We start from the raw sequence: 24,299 nt of genomic DNA, 5'->3' as shown, positions 1-24,299 counted from the left end.
GCAACTGGCGTTTGCGACCAAAAATTTGCACAATTTAACAAAAAACGGCGCATTGAAGTGACACGGTAAGAAGCGCAAGATATACCCGCTTTTCTTGCGGAGCGTATATTTCATGTTAATTATGCAAAAGAATACTAAACACAAGAAGGAAGAACGAAAAACGTTATAAATAGCAAACTGTCACAAAAACGGGCGAAGTCCGAAAGAAAACCGGAACCTTCACAGAAACAATAGTTGTCTTTGCGCAATCCAACTTCGCCCAAGCCAATCCCAAGACAGACGGAGCGCGGCTGGCTGCGGCGGATTGGTAGGAGCACGACCGGCTTTATTTTTGGCGCCATCCTACGATTTCATACTGCGGTTTGGCAGAAGTGTTTTGACACGGTCAGACCAGTAGAGACTGACCGCAATGTCGCGCAAACGGTCCTCTTACACCCTCGACGAAAAGCTGAAGATATTGCAATTCGTCGACGAGCATCCGACCACGAAGCGCGTTACGCTCGCCAGACAGCTCGACATCCCCATGACGACACTGCAAAGCATGATCGCCAATCGTCAGAGCGTCGAAGCCAGCGTCGGTCGCTTCGAACGGTCGCGTTGCGCCACCAGAACGGGACAGCACAAGCAGCTCGACGACTTTATGTTCTCCTGGCTTAGCGAGAGGGCTGCAGAGCCCGACTTTGTAAGGCCCAGCATCGAGGAAATGCGAGAGATGGCCGCAACAGCGGCGCAAAGCATGGGCATCGACGGTTTCACGGCCTCCAACGGCTGGCTTTCCCGTTTCAACAAGCGTCACGGCTTCATGCGATACAAGAAGCGGACGGCGGTGCAGAAAGAGGCCGCTGCCAGGAGGTGCCAGGAACCGAGCGACTTCTTCACGTTCCTTAGCGCCCGGGAACAGTACCACCCGCGAGACGTCTACGCCGTCGGCTGGACGGAGCTCTACTACGCGCTCCTTCCTACCGACATCGCCCAGTCCTACCCGGATGACCAGCTTCCGGGTGCGGACGCAAAGTGCGCTGTTCGTCGCGGTGAACCTCGAGTGGGCATCGTTCTGGGAGTCAACGAAGACTGCACCGACAGGTTGACGCCCCACGTCGTCGGCCTCCGCGAAAACCCCGGGAGCCTGCGCGGTATTTGCAGTTCGCCTTGCGTCTACCTAGGTGGCGTGAGGCCTTTGCAACTAACCACCGAGACGCTCGAGCAGTACCTTTCGCGTGTCGACAAGCGCATGCATGACGAAAAACGCCACGTCGCCATCTTCCTGCCTCGGGACCTCGCGGCTGCAGTCCAAAGAGTCTTCACGAACCTTCGCCTGTACGCTTTCGCCAGCGGAACACCTTTCGCCGACCAAAACCCACTGCACATGGGCATACAGCGGCGGTTCAAGGAGCTCTACCGAACGTGTCTAGTCAAGCGGCTCACCATTCTGGGCGGTCAAGTGGAAGAGGCAAGGCCAAAGCTATTTGTGGCCATGTCACTGATCGCAACTTCATGGGACTCTGTTGAGCAAGAGACTGTGCGGGCTGCTTTCAGGGCCTGCGGGTTTCGCGGAAGCATTCCCTCCCATCTACACACAGAACAGCATGCAATATGGGAGGAAGTGGATAATGGAGTGGGTGCATATGCTCCCTCGGACAGCTATGTTCAAGTGGACGAAGAGGATATGTGTGATGAGGTGCAGGTACAACATGAATTCCACAAGAATGCTAATGTGACCTCAGACTCTGACAACGGTGTTGGTGGCCACGAAGAGCAAGCGCAACAGCCTGTGACAAAGTGTGATGCACTGAAGGCTCTTGACACTCTACGCCTCTTCCTCTAAAGCAGGGAGAGTAGCCATGATGCAGTGAAAGCATATCGTGCCCTAGAAAAGGCATTATACAACAACTTTTAAAACAGCTAGCAAGTAAGTCATGCCTGCCAGAAATTACAAGCAGTAGTCCAAACAAAGAAGATTACGTGTGAACTGTGTCACATTGAACCAGTTATAGGTGCATTCACATGATGACAGCTTCTTCTGGCTAGTTTAATAGCATGAAGTTGGAAAAGGTTGCAAAACTATCCAAGTAGAAGTGTGGGAGCACAAGTATACGACATGTTCCCTTTATGTTTTGTTTGAATGAATGACCTACCCAAGGGAACAAAAGAAACATCTGCTGAATAAAAAACTTTTTCTTATGTAATCGGTGCTTCTAGGGAAGTACAGAAGGTTGCCAGCAGTGTACTCTAGTTTGCTGGCATGTGCCGCTCGACAAAGCAGAGCACAAGAGCACTTTTCATTGGATTTCGAAGTTTTTCCTTCTAAAAGGCCATGGAAAGCTAATTAGTATGTGTTAAGTATAAGCAGATATATTCTTGTAGCACAAGCATTGATCTGAATTTTGTTCTGTGCTTTTATCCTTACACAGACTGATCACCAAGGATAGAGACACATTCAGACACGGTTGGCACTTATGATTCAAGATTGCATGCCAAAATGTGGCACCATGTTAATGTGTAGCATCTAACCTGTTTTCATATGCCGCGCAGCCTATGTTTCACCACAAGTGATAAGTGATCTGATACACTTTTCTTGATTTGCAGTAAACATTTCGCATTTCTTGTGCTGCCAATCTTTTTTAAAGTTACGAGTAAGGTACACTGACCAAGCCTGTTGTACAGATGTCTCTTAAGTTATAAACTTGTCTGAAAGGTGTTGACCACATGCAGAAGAAAATAAAATAAAGGCTACTCTTCTTGCAGTAGCTCTGTGTCTCGGTAGTTTTGCCAGTGAACACTGAAGGGAAACTAAGAGAAGCAATAAGTTACACTAGGTTAGCAGATTACCCTCTGGGAACTGCACAAGCACTTTTCTCTGTGCAAAAAGTCGCTATTGCTAAGAAAAATTCAAGTCCTTGACTTTGTGCCTATTTATTTCCCCACACAATGCAAGGTCTCATCTTTGTGGGATGTAGTCCCCTGTACTCTCAATGAGCCAAAGAACAAAGTGTAGAATGCCAGCCCTACATGTCGTGCCTGAAAACTGGCAAATTTTGAACTCTTATTGCGCTGTGGCAAGTAGAGTGACATCACTTTGATTACCAGCACTGGTCGTTTGTTTTTCTCCCATTTCCTCAAATTTCGTATTCTTAGGCAAAATCATTGTGTTCTATTTTCAAGTTGCAAATTTCTATTCATAATCAAGGACTACACTGGAGAACTGGCACAAGTGGTGCTGGATTTCATAATAGGTTGACGCTGCAGTTAAGAACAACAAGAAAGGTTTGACTTTGGCGACTAAGTTTCACACTCTTGCATCCTCTTCTGCCCCTTGACCATTTAGGAGGGGATTTGGCTTTCAGCAATGATTTTTTATTTCTTGAAATATATACATAAAATTTTTTGAACATATTGGAAATAATTTTATGACTACTCTTGCAAAATTTCATTGTTATCTCTAGGAAATACTTTTGCAATATATATTTTTCCGCTGAATCTTGTGACTAGGCTGCAGAGGTAAGAAAACGTAGAAGGCTGGTTCAACATTCAATGTGTTCCTAATGGTGCGCTACAGGTAAAGAAGACATCCTCAGATTTTTTTTTTCGCAGAGCACAAATTTTGGTTTTGAATATTTGCAATGCAGTGCCTATTGACATATCAAGAGTGAAAAGAACATTTTGAAAGCTTTGAATTTGAAAAACAAGAATGTCTTCACGTGCAATATGGTCCTAGAAGTGCAAAAAAAGACAAACGGGGTCAAAATAGATAAAAACAGTTCTGAAGAAATCTGCTCTGCAAGGAGCAAATGTAGCCAAAAAACAAGGAGAAAAATGCCCATTGTTCTAGCGTTTCCCTGCAATACAGAGCTGCCAAGGTTCATGAAACAATTTAAAAAAAAATATACACTTGCTGGTCGAATTCAACAATTAAACTTCGATACAGCAAAAAGCGAAGCATACATACAAGCGGATCCAGGAATTTTCGAAAAATCAATATTTTGGCCATATTTTTTTAATCTTAAAGCCACGTCCTCCCTTAACTAAATAGAGATCTGGACTGGGTTGCACTGCAGTGAGTTCAGCCCAACGCGTTGCTGAGTCGCTCTATATGATAGCTCCCTGCCACCGGCGAAAGGCAAAGCCCACGAGCTCTCAAGTCTGCAAAACTGAGTGTTTGTTGCCAGGTTACGAATGAAGGGATTGGTGTGGAGCTACAGTCATGCCTCACAAGCACAAAGCAGTGTTCTCTTATCATGGTAGAAAGAGACCAGTTAAAAAATGTGTGCAGGTGAGCAATATGCCAGGCATGAAAACAAAATCATTGGACTTTATGTTAACGCTTTTCAGCGACCAGGAGAGGTGCCACATTGTCTCTTCCTGAAATAGTGAAGCAACAATCTGTCTCCGTAACACGAATGATTGCAGTACTTTGAAGCACGAGAACAAGGAGCAGAAAGTTAAAACAAACAAGCCCTATAGAGCCTGAATGCTCCCGAGAGCTCCTGATGTTATTGTGCACAGCAACTTCAGGCAAGCCACATGGCCACTGGAGAAAATGGAGAACAATGATTTGCATTCTCTTACCTCTGCATTTCTCGCTGCACTACTTTAGTCCTTTTTCGACAATACTTGCCCATCGAAATATGAACCAGTACATGCTCATCAAGAACGCATGTGACCAGACACAATTGCTGGAATTCACCGTGGGTATCACTTCACATCTATCACTTTTATGCAATTTTCTAGTTTAACGAAGCTCTGTTCTGGGTAAAAAAAAGTCATTTGCTATAATGCAACGCTGACCTCGCAATGTAGCTTGAATGTCCCTTCAATACAGTGGAACTCTTTTTGCCCATAACTGTTAAATATGCGGGCAGAGTTCATCAGAAATGCAGTACAACTCTTTTTTTTCTTTGACCATTAAAGACCTGTTCCACAGGTTAGTATTTGTGCACAAAATGGCATCTGGTGCAAATGCAATAGACCAATAGGCAAATAGCAAATGCAATAGGCAAATGCAATAGTAATGCAATAGACCAGCTAATGAAATGCGTCTTACATAGGGATGTGTTGTCCTTAACTTAAGGATTCAGCTTAAGTTAAGGACAACGCAGCGAGCCATGGAAAGAAAAATGATAGGTGTAACCTTAAGAGACCGGAAGTGGGCAGAGTGGGTGAGGGAAAAAATGAGGGTTAATGACATCCTAGTCGAAATCAAGAAGAAGAAATGGGCTTGGGCAAGATAACCACTGGTCCATAAGGGTAACGGAGTGGATTCCAAGAGAAGGCAAGCGTAGCAGGGGGCGGCAGAAGGTTACGTGGGCGGATGAGGTTAAGAAGTTCACAGGCATAGGGTGGGCGCAGCTGGCAAAGGACAGGGTTAATTGGAGAGGCACGGGAGAGGCCTTTGCTCTGCAGTGGGCGTAGTCAGGCTGATGATGATGATGATGATGCCCGAATGTACGGTATAATCTCGTTATTTCAAAGCCCATTGGACCACTTAAAATATTCTAGTTAACCAGGTTTTGAAATCAATTGAAATCGAAGCAAAATGACAAAGCCAAGCTCGAAACATTGTACAACCTTTTGGAGCACTTCACAGTCGTTTTCCATCACACCCAACAAAGCTGCGTTCGGCAATTAACAATTAATTATGCCTACTGCAGGAGCTCATTTGGGCTTGCTATGCTGACCATATCACTGCAGGTTGCCCAAAATTCAGTCAGGCCAGCTTCAACATCCACAGAACATGGTTGCATATCTCTCTTGATGTAACTCTGTTACCAGCAAAGCTTTTTGCCACTCGCCGGTGCTTCTCAACTCCAGTGTTCTCGGTGCGCCCAAGGGCAGTGGCCAAGGTCGCACACGCCAGCTTAGTGGCATGGCACAGCTCAAAGGCACATGCATAGAAGGGCGGCTGTCTGTCAGAAAGAAGCGACGAGAGGAGCGTGTGCACGGCTTCGACTTATCAGGACGCGGCGCGGTTTGTTTTGCAATAATGAGTTCAGTGCAGCGTACACGAAATAATGACTATGCTCTATGTCGGCACCGGCACAGTCTGTGCACGTGTAATGGCAGTCAGGCACCAATGAGTTGCAAAAGATCGTTTTGGTCGGCGTGATGTCATCGTGCTTACACTGTCTGCGCAATGGTGCATGAAGCATTGGTGCTTAATGCGGGCTTATGCCTATTGGCAATTTTCACGATCTAGAGGGGGGCTTAAGTTCATCCAGTATGGCGGCGCTAAGGACAACTCCCTCTGTGATCAGCCTAGGCAGAAGAGAGTTTGTTTTAAAATTTTGCGATAAACTCGCGCTTGTTTGTAGATGGTCACACCCTCATGAGATCCAAACAGTAGTTCCTCAGCAGTGTCAAGGAATAAACTTACAAGGAAGAAACCACTGCCTGGTGTTTGAAAACAGCCGGCGTGAATGTGGAGCAGTAGACTGTTGATGCAAGCTTTGAAAAAATTTAAAATCAACGAGATCAATGATGAAGACAATTGTAAACAGGTGAATGAAAAAAAAAAAAGATTATGTAGGCAAGAGCCAGCAATTATCAATTTTTCATGCTTCTTCACTCAAAACAAGCTAGAAAAGTTTTCCGGTCACTGTCGCTTGAGTTTTAACTGACGAAGCTGTGTCTTTTTTAATTTTCTTGCACTCATAAATTTTATTAACCATGTGGTACTTTAAATATGAGTATGTATTTCTAATCACGTGTACAGGTGTAACGAGGTCGCCTTTCCTGTGCACTGTTGTTTCCTCAGAGCAATTACCATGCCTTGAGCTCTCAATTTGTACGCAGTAGATAGAAGGCATATAATGAATGTAGGGCCTCTGTGATACCACGCTTTTTGTTCGATTGAATTCGATTCTTATCATTCACTGCATGATCACAGTGACAATGAGGGCAAGTGGCAATAACAAAGTACAAAAAGAATTTGAATGAAATTAAATTTGAACCCTACTCCTCTTTTCGTGAATGAAAAGTACCATATCACTTTACATGCACACTATAATAGCCCTGCCATTCACACACACCTTTTCGTATTTGAAATGTTCCCATTTGCCACGTGTGTTCAGCTATGCTTATTGACAAGTAGTACCTGGTATTTGCACAGGCCCTTCTCGTCCAGGCAAATCATATTTTAGAAATATAGGCTGGGTGTCTAATAAAAAAAATGCTTTCATGGCCCTGCAAGCATTCCAATACAGTGTGAAAACCTCCTGTTCTCATGCTCGATCTCTATTACTGGCACCACAAAAACTGCACATTGACAGTTAGTGACTCTTCTATCTCGTCAGCGTGTAAACATCTATGCAACAGCACTCTAAGATGCATATTTGCAAGAAAACTGACAACAACGCCAGAATGTGCTGGTGAAGCAGTTGCAATGCAGCAAACATAGTTCCGCATGCACCGAACTTTCTTAGACTATTATGCGCTGCCGCCACAGCATGCCATCGACTTTGGGAAAATCCCCATTAAGTTGCCAGTTGAACTTGGGTGTTCCCAATTTTGTGGAAACTCTGCCATTTCTGCATGGCACCTCAGGTCTTTGAATTAACCGGGCCAGTGCCAGCTTCCAGTTTGAATTATCTGGTAAATCTGCATTAGAAAATACGGGTCCGCAGAAACTGGCTAATTATTGCGGAGTTAGAATTGACCGAGAAAGAGTTATCGCGGTGTTACTGCACTAGTATTCATCTCCCAAGCAGTGAAGCTGCATTTTGGTCACAAAGAATGCAGAAAATGCAGCTAAAGGCAAGATGAAGAGCTTCAAGCTGCTGGCCTAGTGATAATGTACACAGCAGTTTAGGCACATATTTGGCTACCAATATGGGCTGGCTGCTTTGGGCGAAATTAGAGCATGCAAATGCACAAGAAAGCACGCTCCATGGTGCCAAAACACAGATTGTGTCGCATGTCCTTGGGCTCTGCAATTTGTACTTTTCAGCAACAGCAATGGTCTGTCGCTGGAATACAGGCAGCTACACTGCTTTGATGCATGGAAACTAGAATCGGAATGTTGGTCACTTTTACCACACCAGAATGAACATGCTGGTTGGCATAAACAAAAAGACTAACTATTCGAAGAAACTAACACTGCCTATAAAACTAAAATTCAAAATGCTGTTACATTATTTAGTGGGTTGGAATGCTAACCATCAATGCATAGTAGCATGACAAGTGTGCTTCACAGTGAAGCACTCGTTTAATGCTATGCCATCAGTGTTTTGCTAGTAACTTTGCTCACTACACTAGTGATAGTGAATTGCTTTGCTATCAGCCTGAGTTTTAGGCTACTGCAGCTCACAGAAAGCACTGCAGTATCCTGCCTAAAAAATTAACTGGTGTTAGCTCCAATGGGGAATGAGCAGTCACTGCTCAACTAGGCTGGCAACCTTCTATAAACTAAAAACAAAATAAAGTGGACACTTTGTACAGGTCTCACATAAGCTACATCTCTGCTGTGTTAAAAAAAAAAAAAAAGGCAGTTACTGTTTAACAGCAGCTTGAACAGTGAGTGCTGTCAGCGGCTGAATATGCCGCAAACACACAGAATAAAAAGAAAGGGTTGTGAACAACCACTCACCGCAGCAAAGTTGCGCAGAGTGTCGATTTTGTTCACGTAAAGCCAGAATAGGCAGGCCGCATGCAACAGCCTGGCAGTTTGAGTGGTCTCCTGGTCACTTGTTTTGAGCAGAGCCTCCACACTGCTTTGGGCCTCCCCAAACCTCTCGTCAAATGTGCTAGAAAGCAGACAACGGGAAAACACATTACCGGCTTCTACACACTGCAGCGGTCTCGAAGAATGAGACATACAGCAGGCAGCAGGTTCGCTACTTTTTAATTTAACTTAGTCCTGTGAGCAGGGTTGTTTCACAAACACTGTGGAAGACTTTATTCCTTTAAAGTTTGTAATGATATACCATTGTTGAGAACAAGGACTTGCACTAGTTGGTCGTGATTCACTATACATATTTAATGGGCAGTCCGAGACACAAAAGGGCAAAAGAAAACAAGGGGCAGATCTGCACTTGCGTTGTCTACTACTTTTTCTTTGGCCCTTGTGAGTTCCACTGTTCAACTATCACAGATACCATTACCGCAATTATGCGATGCATAAATGCTTGCTAGGAATACTTGCATTAATTTTATTAATGTCTCATTTATGAAAACATCAGGGAACATGTACATTTGGAATCAGCATACAAGCATGCAATTTAATTTTATGTAAAACAAGTCCTTGTGCACTTTTCTAACATGTTATGCAACTTTTTGCAGAGAGCTTCCAGGAAATTTTGCTGTAGGGAACTTGCTAGAATGCATGCTACTGCCTTCTCTTGACATCAAGCTATGCAATAAGGGTAAAATTATTATCCTGCCTATCATAGAAGTTGAGTTACAGGGTTTTGAAGTTGTCACTTCACAAACGGGAAGAAAAATTTGTATTCCTGTTTCTTAAGTGACAACTTCAAATTCCTGTAACTTAACTTCTATGACAGACATAATGATAATCTTACTCTTATTGCGTAGCTTAATTTCAAGAGAAACAAATGGCATGCAATATAGGAAATAATCTACAGCAAAATTTCTTTAAAGCTCTCTGCAAGAAGTTACAGAACATAATGCATAAGTGCACAAGAACTTGTACAAAATTAAATGGCATATATTTGGAATCAGCACGCAAAAATACATGCTCCTTGAAGATTTCAGAACTGTGACTTCATAATTAAACATTTTTTTCTAAGACCCTCTGCCTCCCTTAACAACGATTGCAACAGTGCATTCATGCCATAAAAAAAAAGTTACCACTGAGTGCTGCCTTGTCAACAGCAACACGCATAACAAATTTAATGCCAGCAGCTACGGCAGGAAAATGAAATCTGCGTCGAGGCGATACTTAAGAAATTTGAAGATACACACGCGAAACAGTGAGTGATACTGCTGCACTAATGCGTTCCTACCAACTGCCCATAGAAGGCCATATATTCTACCAAGGCTATCCTCTTTTTCGTCCACTTCTTTTCCATCTTCGTCTCCTTCCAAGCTCACTTGGATAATGTGGACAACCTTCCTGGCTGCCGGCCATGCATCCAGTGTACTCTAATTACAGTGTTTACAGTAAAAGCTTGTTAATGACTCCAAAGAAACTGCAAGAATTGCTTGCATCACAGTAAATTTACTTGGTGAAAGCCTGGGTATTGGGTGTCTGCTTTTGAGATAAGAACGGCATGACAGTGACTATTTTTGACGTTTTCTTCAATGCTTTATTGCATGCATACTGTCAGGAGCGTGGAAGAGCCTCCTCACCATCCTTCACTGTGCAACTGAAGCTCGACTGCTACTCTGCCGCACTGCTCACAAGCGGCACCTTCGTGTGTGAGGAGGCTTCAGTGCACGAACAGCGACGGCGCGTGATAAGTGTGCAGTTTTGGTGCACTTGAAGAACACAACTATACGCAGACAGAAGCAAAGGAGACGCTCAGCGGTGCCAAAGCAGAAGGAGACGGGAGGAAGGAACCAAGCTGGCAGTTCAAATTTTCCGGATTAACGGGGGTCGAATTAATGAGCATTTACTGTATATTTGTAAAGGCATTTTTTGTCTATTTTTTTGGTATGTCCATGCGAGCTCTGCAGTGTGGGCGCAAAATTTGCTGAAACTCTTGAGTGCAAGTCCTGTATGCATTTCTGCATAAAGAACCACAAGTGAGTCGTGCAGACAGAAGAGTAAAGGACAACCACCACATACCAGTCAAGGTTGAACTCTATGTATGGAAAACGAGACAGCAGCAAAGTGCTCTCCACAAGAACAAAGGTATTTGCAAAGGCATTGTTGACCTCCAGTGCAAGCTCTTTCAGCTCATAATATAAGTCCACACAGGCCTCAGCAGGTAGCCTGAAACACCACAGGAACATGTAAAAAGTTGAAAATTTCAGCATAGTCACATTAAAATGCACACTCAGTTTTCAGAAGCCCAGGAGACAGTGTGCTTGAACGCCACCATGAACAGCTTCTGTATTCTATGCATGATGAAACAAATGGCCACGAAAGCTACGAGAACTTGCGAGGGTGCTAAAAATGAATCTCTTTGCAGCCTGTCCCACAATTCAAAGACGCACTCAGGTGGTCAAGTGCACATGACGTGCGAAGTGGGCCTTTCATTTTTGGACAAACACATTGGCGAAGTAGAATTTTTGGTGAGCAATCCCAAGGAAAGTGCAAGAGATCTATCTGCTCTCAAATTTCAAAATCACCATCTCTTAAGCCTCTGAAATAAGGTGTATTGTGTTGAAGCTGCTCACCCTTCTCTCACAGACATGTTCAGCTCAAAGCTCAGAAAGCCAAACTTGTCCTTTGCAGTCATGTTTAGTGGAAAGCCAACCATTTCCAGTTGCTTTAGAAGGCTCCTGGAGAAAAGAAAACAAGTAGCGGGAAAATTGTTTGTAGTTGATGCACTTCTAAAGTTTTAGAGACACAGTTTCTGCACATTCTGATCATTTCTGCAAAGATGTAGCAAGAAAAGAAGGTAAGCATAGGGCACTGGAGAATGTTATGCTGTACTCAAGCACTTGTGCTTCACTTATTAAAGGCAACTCCGTTGTTTTTTATACCTCTGCGGATTTTACTGAAACTTTTACAGTACATCCTCCGCAGTTTTCTAGCCTTTTGTGCCAAATTTTGCAGCCCAGCAGAGTTTTGTTGCAGCGAAAAGAAATATTGAAATTTCCCATTTCGTGACCTCAGTCGGGGTGATTTCTATGGGTAACCTTGAGAGTGTGATGTCAGTTTGTACGCTCATTGATATTTGCTCAGAATTTGGTGAAGGACAAAATTTCGAGCTTGTTTTTGGTCATTTCACAAAAATAAGGACCCAAGCTGTCACTTACAGTTGCTAGTTTAGCCAATCAGTGTGCACACGGTAGGTTCTAGGACAGTACCCATGACGTTATAGGTTTGTCTGTCGCGACCTCATAAATTGGTCAAAACCCAGTTTCGGATTTGATTTCATGCTTTTTGCCGTTTTAAAAATACTTCTACTTGGCATTTTGAAGAATGTTTTCTACAGAACGGGGACCTTGACGCTATCATGTTAAAACAAACTAAAACTGTGTTGCAAAACAGCAGGTCAAACACTGCCTCGAGCCTTTAATTTATGCTTTTGAAGGAATAAAACAAGGAAATAAAGCAAAGCTCAACAAGAAAATAACTAGAGTAATTTTGTAATACAAAACCATAAGGCATGTTGCATGAGAGTGCCGGCCATTTTCTTCAAGTTCACTTAACCGCTTGCTGTCTTATAGCAGAGGAAACCAGACTGGTTTTGTAGCTGACAGATCTTGTTCCTAGTAAACAAGCGTTTCAAAAACTCGAGAAACTGCAGGTCATTGATAATGCTAGCAACATACATTAACAGGGCACATAGCTTTTATGGAATGAAAGAAAAGTACCATAGTAGCACAATTTGGTCAGACAGTTTGTGTTATGTGATGTTGCTTACTACAGCCAAACCTCGCTGTAGCGGACAGGTAAAAAATCGTTAAATAGTTCGATATAGCTGAAATTCATAATATAATATTTTGTCCCCAAACTCAAGCAGGACAGGTGCAATTTAGTCAGTGAAATAAATTATGGCAACTGGGAGAGACCACTTTCAAAGTTTGAGCGCTTCTTTGAAGCCGCCTGCGGTGAGAACTACAGAGGCCACAAAAAACCAAGCTCCAAATGGCACTTGTTGGCTTTACAGCACACAGTGGCGGCACGTCAAACGTCATCTATGGTGGCATCACCGCATTACAATGGTGTTGCATGAAAAACGGGACTCCAGAATGAAAGCTATTACTGTTTTCACTACCTCCATAGCAATCAACGTGAGCACAGGATAAAGCCATAATCGACCATGCGATTGGTTCCAGAGCACTATCGACAGGTGGAAGAAGCGCCAACAGGTGCCGACCGCCTGGCTACCGATACTGCTGACGCTGCTATATCTTCAGTGGCGCTGTTGGCAAGTGTGAGCTAAAGCGTGAACAGTGGTGCAAACGGTTGCCGCACCACCACCAACTACTTGTGTAGCGAGGCAAGGCCTGCCACCTGCTTTGCGGGCACAGCTTGGCACTCAGCAGTTCGATGTATCCATTTTATGGCAAACAGTGTTCAATATATAGAATAGCATGCGTTGCTTTAGAGCACTTCAAAATAGCCACTAATTTGTAATATCCATGTTTGTTGTATCGAGGTATGACTGGCGTTATATTGAGGTTTGACTGGCCATTTCACACTAGTCATGCAGACTGAAAAAAACTGTATTTAAATAAAACTCTCCTGATAGTCACTTATACACTTGTCTGGCTGCTTATTAGACTCTCGTTGCTGCTTAGCTATCACTGTATTTCAGTTCCCAATTATCTACTGTGAAGAAACCTTGCATTCCATGCTCACATACCCATGGAACTCCCCTGTGACACTCATCTCTTTCTTGATCTTGACCCAGCGGACAAGAGCCAGGGAACGCAGCTCAACTCCCAATGTCACTACCCTGCCAATCACGTGCAGTGCCTCCGTGTACTGCTTCTCCTGCCTGAACTGCCACAAGAGCAGCTCGCATCTCTTCCACAATTCATTCTGAAATTTTGGAAAGGCAACTGTTAGCAGAGGCACCATAAGTCCACATAGCAGGCAGAGTGCATACAGCTTGCTAAGACTAGTGGCTGCCTTAAACTTGAATACAGTCCTTAGCGAAAAAGAATAAAATGGCAAAGTATATGCATTGAGAAACAGTCATAGAGCATTCTTTTGAATGGTCATGAGCCGTTCAGAACAACCCTTGTGCAAAAATCTTGGCACATATACTTTGCTTTAGTTAAGAAATGATAATACCATGGATATCATAAAGGTACCTGTATATATCTCTTTTAGAAGTACTGCATAGCACTGTTGGTACAGATGGACATCCAAGGTGTTCACAAATGTCTTCAGCCATACAGAACTGCAGTTTGGTCCACTCTCTAGGAGCAGGGGTCTCAAACTCATCTCACTACGAGGGTTGCATTGGCACTGTCCTTACGCGGACCAATAGACGAAAAGGAAATATGATAAGGGAAGAGGGATCCAAGGCCAAAAAAAGTATAAAGTATGAAAATTAAGCGAAGGTTGGTAAATCTAAATTCTGGCAAAAAAAGCTATCACAGCAAATATGGCATAACCTCTGGCAAAGCCAACCAGTCACGAAATTTTTTTTTTTTAAAGCTAGCTAGTATTGCTGGGCCTGTATGACTAGATGTCGAGGTGGCTATAAGTCGAGAAAGAGTGAAAAAGGGAGACCGAGCAACATTTCTTTTTACATCAAAAGTGAAATATTTACGGCCAACAGGCTACAAGCACAGCCTTTTCTGCCTGAGACCCTTCTTCTTGAGAATTTTAGAAGATTTATTTCTCAAATACATGCAATTTTCAGGCACTATTAAAAAAAGTGTGAAAGAAGTGTGAGGCGTGTGTGAATATAGTAACAAATTTTATGAGCACAACTACAGCAGCCTGCACATTGCCTTCCTTCATTCTGGTCTTCCCATTCACTTCTGCCACTGGCTAACGTCAGAGCAACCGTTCATTACAGACAGTGCATCACCACATTACACATCTGTGTGCTGGCAGGGCACCAAAGCATGGACAGGATGTTGTGCTATTCCCCCAGAGACCTATTGTTGTACTGTAATGGCTGCTTCAAAATCTGGTCAGCACAATCTAGCAGGCTTCCTGGTAATCAACAGCACATTTTGCAGTTTTCCAGGAATTTCAGGCAAAATACATGCCAAAATGAAGACTCATTACTTGCACATCTGATTGCAAATATTTTTTTTTTACTTTTGAGCACTGTTGTCCCAAAGGAACGCACAAATCTGCTATACAGGTCATGAAGAGCACAAGAAGAACATCTGCAAGTTTCAGTTTCATCCTGTTAGCAGCCATGATAGTACAAGGTCAAATAATGTAATCTGGAAAGACCTGCATTACCAGTATAGCATGCATTGCAGTAGAATCTTGATACGAATGTCATGGAGTCGGGAAAATGTTCGTGTCAACCAAAATTCATATGATCAAAAGCCGAATGAAATCTGTATGCGGAAGTACAGGAAATGTATTCGGACAGACCTCTTTATGCTGACAGGATTTATTTACATACCCGCCGCGGTGGCTCAGTGGTTAGGGCGCTCGGCTACCGATCCGGAGTTCCCGGGTTCAAACCCAACCGCGGTGGCCGCGTTTCGATGGAGGCGAAACACTAAGGCGCCTGTGTGCTGTGTGATGTCAGTGCACTTTAAAGATCCCCAGGTGGTCAAAATTATTCCGGAGCCCTCCACTACGGCATCTCTCTCCTCCTTTGTTCTCTCAGTCCCCCCTTTATCCCTTCCCTTACTGCATAAGGTGTCTTAAGGTGTCCGCCGATATGCGAGACAGATACTGTGCCATTTCCTTTCCCAAAAACAAATGTTCATTTTCTGATTTATTTACAGCCATGTGCTAGCACTTACTACTCGCAGAGCATGCTGCAGGAGTGACAATCGCAGTGTTGGTGACGTGCGTGCGGGCCACACGCCACTGTTTGCCTCGCACTGAGCATAATGCATGGCAGGTGACGGCGAAGTCAGCAATGCGAGGGTAACGTTTAGTGCTTGAGGGCGCGGTCATGGCTGCAGTGTTCATATTATCCATAATGGCACGGCACAGTGTTTGGAACACGTAAAATTCTTCACATTAAACACAAAGCATGCTGGCAAGAAAATTTTACTAATTCGTGTCATCCTGGAAATCACATCAGCCGTGATTGTAACCATAAAGATTCTACTGTACTTGACTTGAATTTTATTCCAGCCACTGCAAATTGTACCATGACAGCTGCAACCGCAGCTGTGGTGACCAGGAGGTTCCGCAGGTTTTAAATGAGTCATGAAATGACATTTATTGAGGTTAGGAAGAGTGCAAGAGGGGTCAGTATGTATTTCATTGCTCATCACCGCACCAAAGAACTTTTTGGCTACTATCTCCATTAGTACCCAAGATATCAGCGACTAAAATGGTGCTCCCCCTTCCCCCTAAACTCATACATGCCAACTGGCCAGAAAAAAATAAAGAAAGAAAACAGGCCGGGGCTGCACCCTGCCAAGCCCATCCTGCCCGTGTGACTTGAGCACGCCCAATGAGAAGGCTCACCCAGACTGCCCATTCAAGTCATCGAGGTAAGGGCAGCTAAAAAAGCATGGCGAGTTGCCACCCCAATTGGTTGCGAGCAGCAGTTTTTAACAGTTATTTGCAAATTCCACCCATAGCTTTTAAATTTGACTCTAATACTCACAAAGATCACCAGTACAGGTTTCGTGCTTAAGAATAAGACTATCAAGAATATGAGGGTTCCTTTAACGATACTTGGAGAGTGGCAACAGGTACAACAGACAAAAACACTGGCGTTTTCTAAGACATGATGCCAGCTTTCGTCATTTGGATCGCAGCACCAGTCAGCAAAAAAAAAGTAGACGATTATATGTGCATGAGGATGGGGCCACAGGCTTTGCTTGAGCTGCAGCAGTATACTAAATCTCTGCTTGCTGGCCTCACTAATCCCATTTATTTCCTCCTGCCTTTCATGCTTGTCCACTCTCTTCAGTGTGTTTTCGCATTTTCTCAATGACAGCCTGAAAGCAGGCGTGTAAACTCCAGTTTTCGCCATCTGCCAGGACTCAGAAGCGACAGCAATAGCCATAGCAGGTGATACTGAGTTATCACTTGTAACACGCTATGCCAATAGAAAGCTACACTGACGTCAAAGGACAAAAGCCCAAAGAAGTGCCATACAGTGCTCACTAATAACGCTGCTCAAAACTGGAGGAGACACTTAAGCTCCGCCTTAACGGTATGACACAATAGCATTAGTGGGTTAACTCACATATAAAGCACTGCTTAACCAAGCCATACAACTGTGTTTGTGTGGCCTGGGGGAACATGTACAGCTTGAAATCGAAGGGCGCTGGCAGGAGGGTTCGATTCCCCTCAGCCTCCCATCTGATTTGAGGAGCCCAAGTTGGCAACTCCTCTGAAGTTGGCCTTACCACGTGGCGTCGTAGAAGCCTGTGACCAATCTGTGCCGTGCAATGTCAACTGCCAGCTACCACCTGCCAGATCCATGCTCATGATTTTTTGCTGACAATGCCGACGCCGGTTTATCTGGAGAACTGGGCCTTTAACGCTATCACACTAAATGTTTGGTCTGGTTTTAGGGGATTTAACGTCCCAAAGTGACCTAGGCTATGAGGGACGCCATAGTGAAGGGCTCCGGAAATTTCGACCACCTGGGATTTTTTAACGTGCACCGACATCGCACAGTACACGGGCCTCTAGCATTTTGCCTCCATCAAAATGCGACTGCCGCAGCCGGGACCGAACCCGCATCTTTAGGGTTTTAGGGTCAGCAGCCGAGAGTCATAACCACTAAGCCACCGCAGTGGCCTTATCGCGGTAAGGTGAGTAGAGGCAACTTGCTACCCATGATGGAGACTAACTTTAATCTACATCTGAGCTCCGTATGTAGTGTGCGTCACCGCAGTTATCTGGGTGATAGGTCTAAGGCCATCTGGCACAATCAGCAGGGTGTGTCCATATGTTTGAAAAATTGCTGTCTCTAGGTGCATTTGCATGTAATGCATATAAGCGTACAGGCACTGGTGAAGGATGCAAAAAACAATTCAAAGAATTCCAAAAGGCTTGTCTGCCTACCTGTAATTCTGCTGAAAAGTCCTCCGAGTGATAAGTCATGTGTAGGGCAGTCAGCTCCACACTGATTTTGGCGCATGTGGTGGCCTGTTCGCTGATCTTGTTTTGAAAGCAGTTGACAGCCAGAAGGTAGAATGGCCGAGCTGAAAGTCCACAAGGGCAGGATGCAGTTGTAACAGTGGAGCAATATAGAACTGAGTGAAAAGTGAACACAGGTTGAGACCAGCTTCCATGGAAACTACAGCAGCATGATGCCTGGGACCAGCACCCATTAGGTGGCGGTAGATAGATCAACACTAGATGGTGGCAGTCGTCTATGAAACACGTTTTGAGCCTTTAGTGCGTGTTGTAAGCCTGACAACAGCCATTTTCGGCAAAAATCGGCAAAAAAAATTTAGCAATTTTGGTGCGTTTTCTGGGAAATTTCTAATTTCTTCATGCAACGAAATGAAATTTGCCTTGCTTGATGAAAAATCCACTGAATGCTTAAATAAGATATTTCAGTGAAATTTTGGGTAGTAGTTGTGACATATGTTTTTATATGCTTCAATGCTATACAAACTTGCAGAAAGCCTGGCAACACAATAATACATGCCTGCATAATGCACTCATTATCGTCATGAAAATTAGCGACAAAATAAAGAAATTTAAAGTATTTTAAATGTATAGGAATGTCGCAGAATAAAAAAATTTGTCAAGGACCACAATGCAACAAACAGCATTAAAATCCGTGAAGCCATTGTCGCGCTAAGCTTTCTGCAAGAAGCGCAGTCAGGTGAAAAAACACTTAAGAAAACGCATTATCAGAGAGATTTCAGCCATTTTTGCTACCTACGATTCACAAAAACATTTTTTAGTCACTTCTGGGCTGTTTTCGGGAAAAATTTTTCAGGATGCGATTAAAAAGACGTCATAGGTACGGAATCTGGTGTTTTCTAAAACTCGATCTTTTTTTTCGAGACTTAAGATTTTAAAACCGCATCCCCACTTAAAGGGTTAAAAAAAAAATACAGGAACACAGGTTTCGCGTTTCACTTTTTTTAGTGGCGTCAGTGGAATGTGGAAATATGTGAGAAGCTCCCCTTTTGAATCATTTAAAGTACGAGGAGTGCTTTTAATGGCAGACTTACGGATGCATTTTCTTGATGAAATTACAATGGACTAACTGAACTAGGAGATGAACTCAAGTATACAGTGCTCTGCAATCTTACCCAGGAGGCCTACGTCATCCGTTTCCATTGCACAAGCTTCTGCAATCTCGACAAGCGATGATGGGCAGTAATCTTCAGCAGCAGCAATTATTTTCAGGAATTCCTTTTGGTCTGAAAATGAGCGTCACAATTCCAATGCTGTGTTACATATGAGCACATCTACAACAGAAAAACTACAGATCACAATATATATAGATTTGTGTCTAGCATTATATTCTGCACGGGAGGGCTGACCTATTCTGTTTTGATTAGTCCCACTTGATTACAATGTTCAGCACTACTGTATATTCACATGTAGTTAATTTTACCCCCTTGTGGTGTGAGGGGTCAGATTTAAGCCTGTTTTTGTGTTGGCTTTCAGGGCCTGCACACAAGTACAGGGTATACTTTAACTCAGTTTGTATGGTGCTACCAGCTCAAGAATGAAAAGAAAAGCTTTTTTATATTTTATACAGTTGTAATTTGATGAGAGCCGGATATCAAGTGCAGCTCAAGTTAGCACTGCTTGGAGTTTGGTATGTGCGCGCTGTTGCCTGGACGCCATCAGCTCTGCTTTTCAGTCATGTCTGGCATGTTTCAACATTTCCCCGTTTTTGACATCAGTACCTGTATGTTCTAGAAAAAGACAAAAAAAATTAGGAGGAGGCTTAACCTTTGCCTTAAGAGTCGATGCAATAGCACCTTCTCCTCCTTTTTTATTTTTATTCCTTTTATTTCCAATTTGTCCCTGATTAGCAATCCACAATCACAGTACCGATCACAGACATCTATTACAATCACAATTACTGATCACATTACAGATTATCAATCACAGTTATCGATTATCAATCACTAATCATTACTTAGGTTACACTGCATGACATACTATGCCACTACATACTCATACACTCCATTTTTTTTCAGTACAAGAAAGCACCATAACACCGCCTTTTCATTCCGTGCTATTTTTGATGCCTAATCAGCATATTTATATTTAGTTTTTTTTTTAGTTACTGTAACATCAGTACACATCCCAAACACATGTCACTAAGTCATACACACCACAACGCGTTGATTAGATGGCAATCTAACTCTTGAACAAATGACCCTTCATGGCATATGCGTTGCTTGCCCACCTAGCACACAGAGGGCCTGGGTTCAAGCTCCAGTGCTGGCTATTTCCTTTTTGTATACTGTGATTTCAGGAATTCTGGGATTTTTTTCCGACTGACACAGGACGACGGCCGACACCCGGTTTTCAGCAGAACAAGCTCCTTGTGCTATAATGTAAAATTGGCGCTATTTATGTTCACCGGTGCCGAACTACTAGGCTTACACGTGAATTGGTGCACGCCAGCAGACACCCTGCATGAGGGTTAGGTTGCTGCTTGGCCACCAGCTAATCAATGGGAACACATTCAAGCAATAAAAAAATGTTGGCATATTAAGGAAGAGCAAAAACAGTGCGCTGCCTAAGCACTAACCGCAACTGTCAAGAAAAGGCCGTCACTGGTGCTCCAGCACACTTGGAAGGAAGCACGCGCTAAGTAAGAGTGTGAAACTTGCCGCACCCCATTCTGCATCTAGTGCTTTGCACCTTTTTAAAAATGAAACTAATGGTTTCAATGCGCAGAGGTGTATACCTTCAAGGACAGCCTGGACTGTGCTTCATTTACAGTAAATATTTTTTCATGTTCTTCTGAATGAAGTCGGCGGTCATTTTTGTCCCACTTTTTCAGAGTGGCTATTGTGCTAAGGGGACATATCAGACCCACTTTTTGTAGCGCCTCTAACTGACGTGCGAGGTTGGGAATTGTGCTAAAAGTATCCATTTGCTCTTCCTAATTCAGAGGGCGACAATTAGTACAAAATTTTTATGCAAACCTTGTAGCATCCTACAAAGAGAGAAAGGGAGCTATAAATAATGGAAGGGATAAATGAACCATGAAAACTATTGTTTACAATTCAAAACATTTTTTTATTTTTAGTAATGCATAATTTCAGGTGGCTTTCAAGTACTCAGGTTTTGCAATTTATGGCAATTAAGATATGATTCCTTAGAGAATTAACTGTTTCATTAGTACTAAAGCATTTTGGAAATACTTTCGTAGAAAAATGGCCAAAACTATACTATACTAGCCCAGAGCTGAATTCTTCACTCTCCTTCAGTCTATTAGTGCTCAAACAGTGTATGTTGCTGTGCATCAGAATTAATAGTCACGTAGATAAGTGGTTCAGTGAAAAAATGTTGAGAAAAATTCAGCTAAACCTGCTAGAAGGAGCAATAAGAATTTATGTCATAAAAATAAAGCTTAAAAGCAAAGTTGTCTTCAGTATTGGCTTCAAAATTTGCTTTTGTATACTCTTCATTGTATTCTCTGCAGCAGTGCTTATATGTATTGAAAAGCACAAAACAACGCCGACAACGCGCATATTCATTCCTTGATCATTTCCTGTCAGAAGCCTTGGGTGTGCTTCGAAAACTGCAGCTGCAAGCAGTTCTTTGAGATGCATGCATTAGTCATGCACCAGTTAACCGATTTTCTATTTTTTGCTCCACAGACAAGGAATAAACTTTGTGGACAGGTCCTTGAATAGTTGGATGACAGATGCGAACCATCCATAGTTTGTTTTTCGGTAAAAAAAATTGATTTTTGCTTCCAATCACCTAAAGCCTCTATGTTCCGCAGTACTGTTTCTGTACTCTTCATGCAAGGCCATGAACCAATGGTCTATAGGCAAGGCCGGATTTATGGGCAACACTTAAATGGGGCTGATGGAGTAGCATCGTCCCATGTGCACAGTACTGGTTTTGGACCTTAAAAATAACGAGGGGGGGTGGGGGGGGCGCAGGTACTCAGTAGAAACTCTAGCTTAAGGTGGAAAGGGTCGGCATGAGTTCTGCCCCCTCCACCTAAATTCACCCAGCCTGCAAGCTACTACATTCTGCAAATTCTAGCACATTGCGAGAAAACCACCCTGACCTCTCTCTTTTTCACACATTAATGTAAAAAATGTGTGATCCTACAAAGTTGAACTGGGCCAGGAGTGAAGAGTGCTTTGACACAACACAGCAATATCTCTGCACGTCAGCATGAGCCTGTGCACCTTTTTACCTACTTCCTTAAAGGGATACCAAGGACAGCTCCATTCAACTTTTGTTCTAGGTAAAAATAATTTCTGTGGCTCTTTCTGGCTATGCTGATGTTTGTCTAGCAGCTGAATCTTTTGTTGTCAAAAAAATTTGATTGAAATATTTCCCACTGCCCGATTTAAACTCGTGACACCCATACTGAGAAGGACACTGTAACACTATCTGGAATTAAATAGCGGTTGTGCCTGGCTTCAGGGATCCGCACGTGAAAATCTGTTTCAACACACCGCACTTTGCTTGCATAAACAGCTGCAAGTGGCCACATCTTTATGCAATTTTTAGTGTGACAGCAGTACTAGAGGAACTTGGCGAAAATGCTGGTGTTGTCTTTGAAGCCTCTGAGACACCTCCCCTCCCATTCTCACCCCCCACCTCCCTAGATAGGAGGCTGTCCATCCAACCACCCGCCCATTTCCGGCCACCTACACCCTCCAAAACAATTCTGTCATGTTTATGAAGCCTTGGATTGAAGCAAAAGCATCAAAGTCACCAAGGGTAAATCCAACTGCTATTGTAGCTTTCTCGCATTCGGTTCCACGGTTGTTCTTTTCACTTTTTTTCTAGCTGATAAAAACTGTTTTCAGCGAAACCAGCGTCTTTGTCATTAGAACATGGTAATCTATCGAAACAGGCCAACTTCATTTCGTGCACTGTCCCTCTAACCTGCCATCTGCAGCTGACTGACTGACCTGTTCTCCAGCAGCCTCTCGGCGATTTAGATCAATGCTAGAGAAGGTTGACCTATGAGCTATATGCATTATAATAATGATTTACATACAAATGCACAAGAGAAGAATTTTCATACAGGCTTAATAGTTCGACTGCATCATTCTATTGGATAGAAAGTGTCGCAGTCTGCTTGAGAATGAATTTCACAGAGGCAGGACACATGTTAGCGTGGTAAGATGCACACAAGAGATACTTGCCTTTTGTATCCTGAATGAGGTGAACGAGTTGCGTGAGCAGCAGCTTGAGCACCCGCAGGGCTGTCAAGTAGTGCTCCGACCCTGCTTTGACACTGTGGAGGTGAATCATGTGCTGCTTGACGAAAGGTGCAAGGCCCAACACTTCCCTAAAGGCGGCTGCAAAGTTTTTCCGATTGGCTGCACCCTGCATTTGCTTATCTGCGACTTGCAACCTTGCGAGGACTGCTTGCACGCAAGACGTAAGGCAAACAAATTCTTCTGTGTCGGGCCGGCAGTCCTGCCACCGTATGTATGCAGGAAGCTTGACTTGCGGCACAGAACTGGTCCTGCCAGCAATGTACAGGCCAAAGGCTGACACCTGATCCACTACAGCCAGTAGGGCTGTCACGTGACGGTACAGGCCCATCTCATGAGCAAACAGAGCTTCGCTCACAATCTTATTCCATTCAGAGACGAGGCTGAAACACTTGCCCAACCAGAAGCTCAGTCTGTGTTGGTCCAGGAGGATGGTGACGGTGGCTGGAATGTTAGCTCGCAGTTGTTTGGGCACACGTGTGAGAAGTGCGGACACCGAGGTCACGACACACTGGCGCAGTTCCCTCAGCCACCGTTCATTCTTCACCTTTGCTGCGCACCAAGTGGCGACCATGACGTGTTTGTCGGCAACAGCAATCAACTCATTCTTGAGGCAGAGTAACTGCATTGCATGCAGCAGGAGCTCAAACCCGATGGCTTGCCGAGCGTGATCATTGCTCTGTCGGATCTCAAGTGTTGTGTTCCACAGCTGCACGTACATGTTGGAGACCACTACAGCAGTCTTTGGATTCTGACAGTCCATGGTTTTAAGCAGAGACAACACTATTCGAGTGACCGCAGAAGCTTGGGGAAACAGCGCCTAAATAGAGGAAGACAGAAAGAAGCTAATTTTCAACTTATTCATAACCAGCAATGAGACTACGCCATCAGTAGAAATGAACAACCCTAAACACTGTTTTTGCAGTGACCAACCTGGCTAACTGAAATGAGCCGTGCATGACATTACATTGATGGCATGTAAAGAATGCTAAGCTCACTTCAAAGACAGAGGCTTCAACTGATCCAACTTTGTCAGGGCATACAAAAGTTTGTTTACCCCAAGCTCAAAGTAAATTAAACACAAAATAAATGCTGCTGCAACTTCAGCAGCACCCGTTAAAATTCCTGGACATCACTGTTATCACTATAACTGTTTCAAGCTTATAGCATCCTGGGGGCAAATCCAAGTGTAAGCATAT

The 24,299-nt window shown here is 43.7% G+C and overlaps 1 protein-coding gene across 1 annotated transcript in view; it reads right to left on the bottom strand.

Annotated features, from left to right (window-relative positions):
* The window catches only part of Sse (extra spindle pole bodies like 1, separase), a 74,069-nt gene that overhangs the window by 42,474 nt on the left and 7,296 nt on the right, over positions 1–24,299 (bottom strand). The window contains exons 4-10 of the mRNA XM_077627194.1: positions 23,026–23,920; positions 18,967–19,077; positions 17,759–17,898; positions 13,437–13,615; positions 11,296–11,400; positions 10,742–10,888; positions 8,582–8,738 (exon numbers count right to left, since the gene is read on the bottom strand). Coding sequence (XP_077483320.1) covers positions 8,582–8,738; positions 10,742–10,888; positions 11,296–11,400; positions 13,437–13,615; positions 17,759–17,898; positions 18,967–19,077; positions 23,026–23,920 — 1,734 coding nt within the window. The remainder of the gene's footprint in view (positions 1–8,581; positions 8,739–10,741; positions 10,889–11,295; positions 11,401–13,436; positions 13,616–17,758; positions 17,899–18,966; positions 19,078–23,025; positions 23,921–24,299) is intronic.

The sequence above is a fragment of the Amblyomma americanum genome, chromosome 6 (genome assembly GCF_052857255.1).
Source record: "Amblyomma americanum isolate KBUSLIRL-KWMA chromosome 6, ASM5285725v1, whole genome shotgun sequence".
In the NCBI taxonomy this organism is placed as follows: domain Eukaryota; kingdom Metazoa; phylum Arthropoda; class Arachnida; order Ixodida; family Ixodidae; genus Amblyomma; species Amblyomma americanum.
The sequence above is the reverse complement of the archived record's forward strand: the minus strand, read 5'-3'. Positions and strand labels throughout refer to the sequence as shown.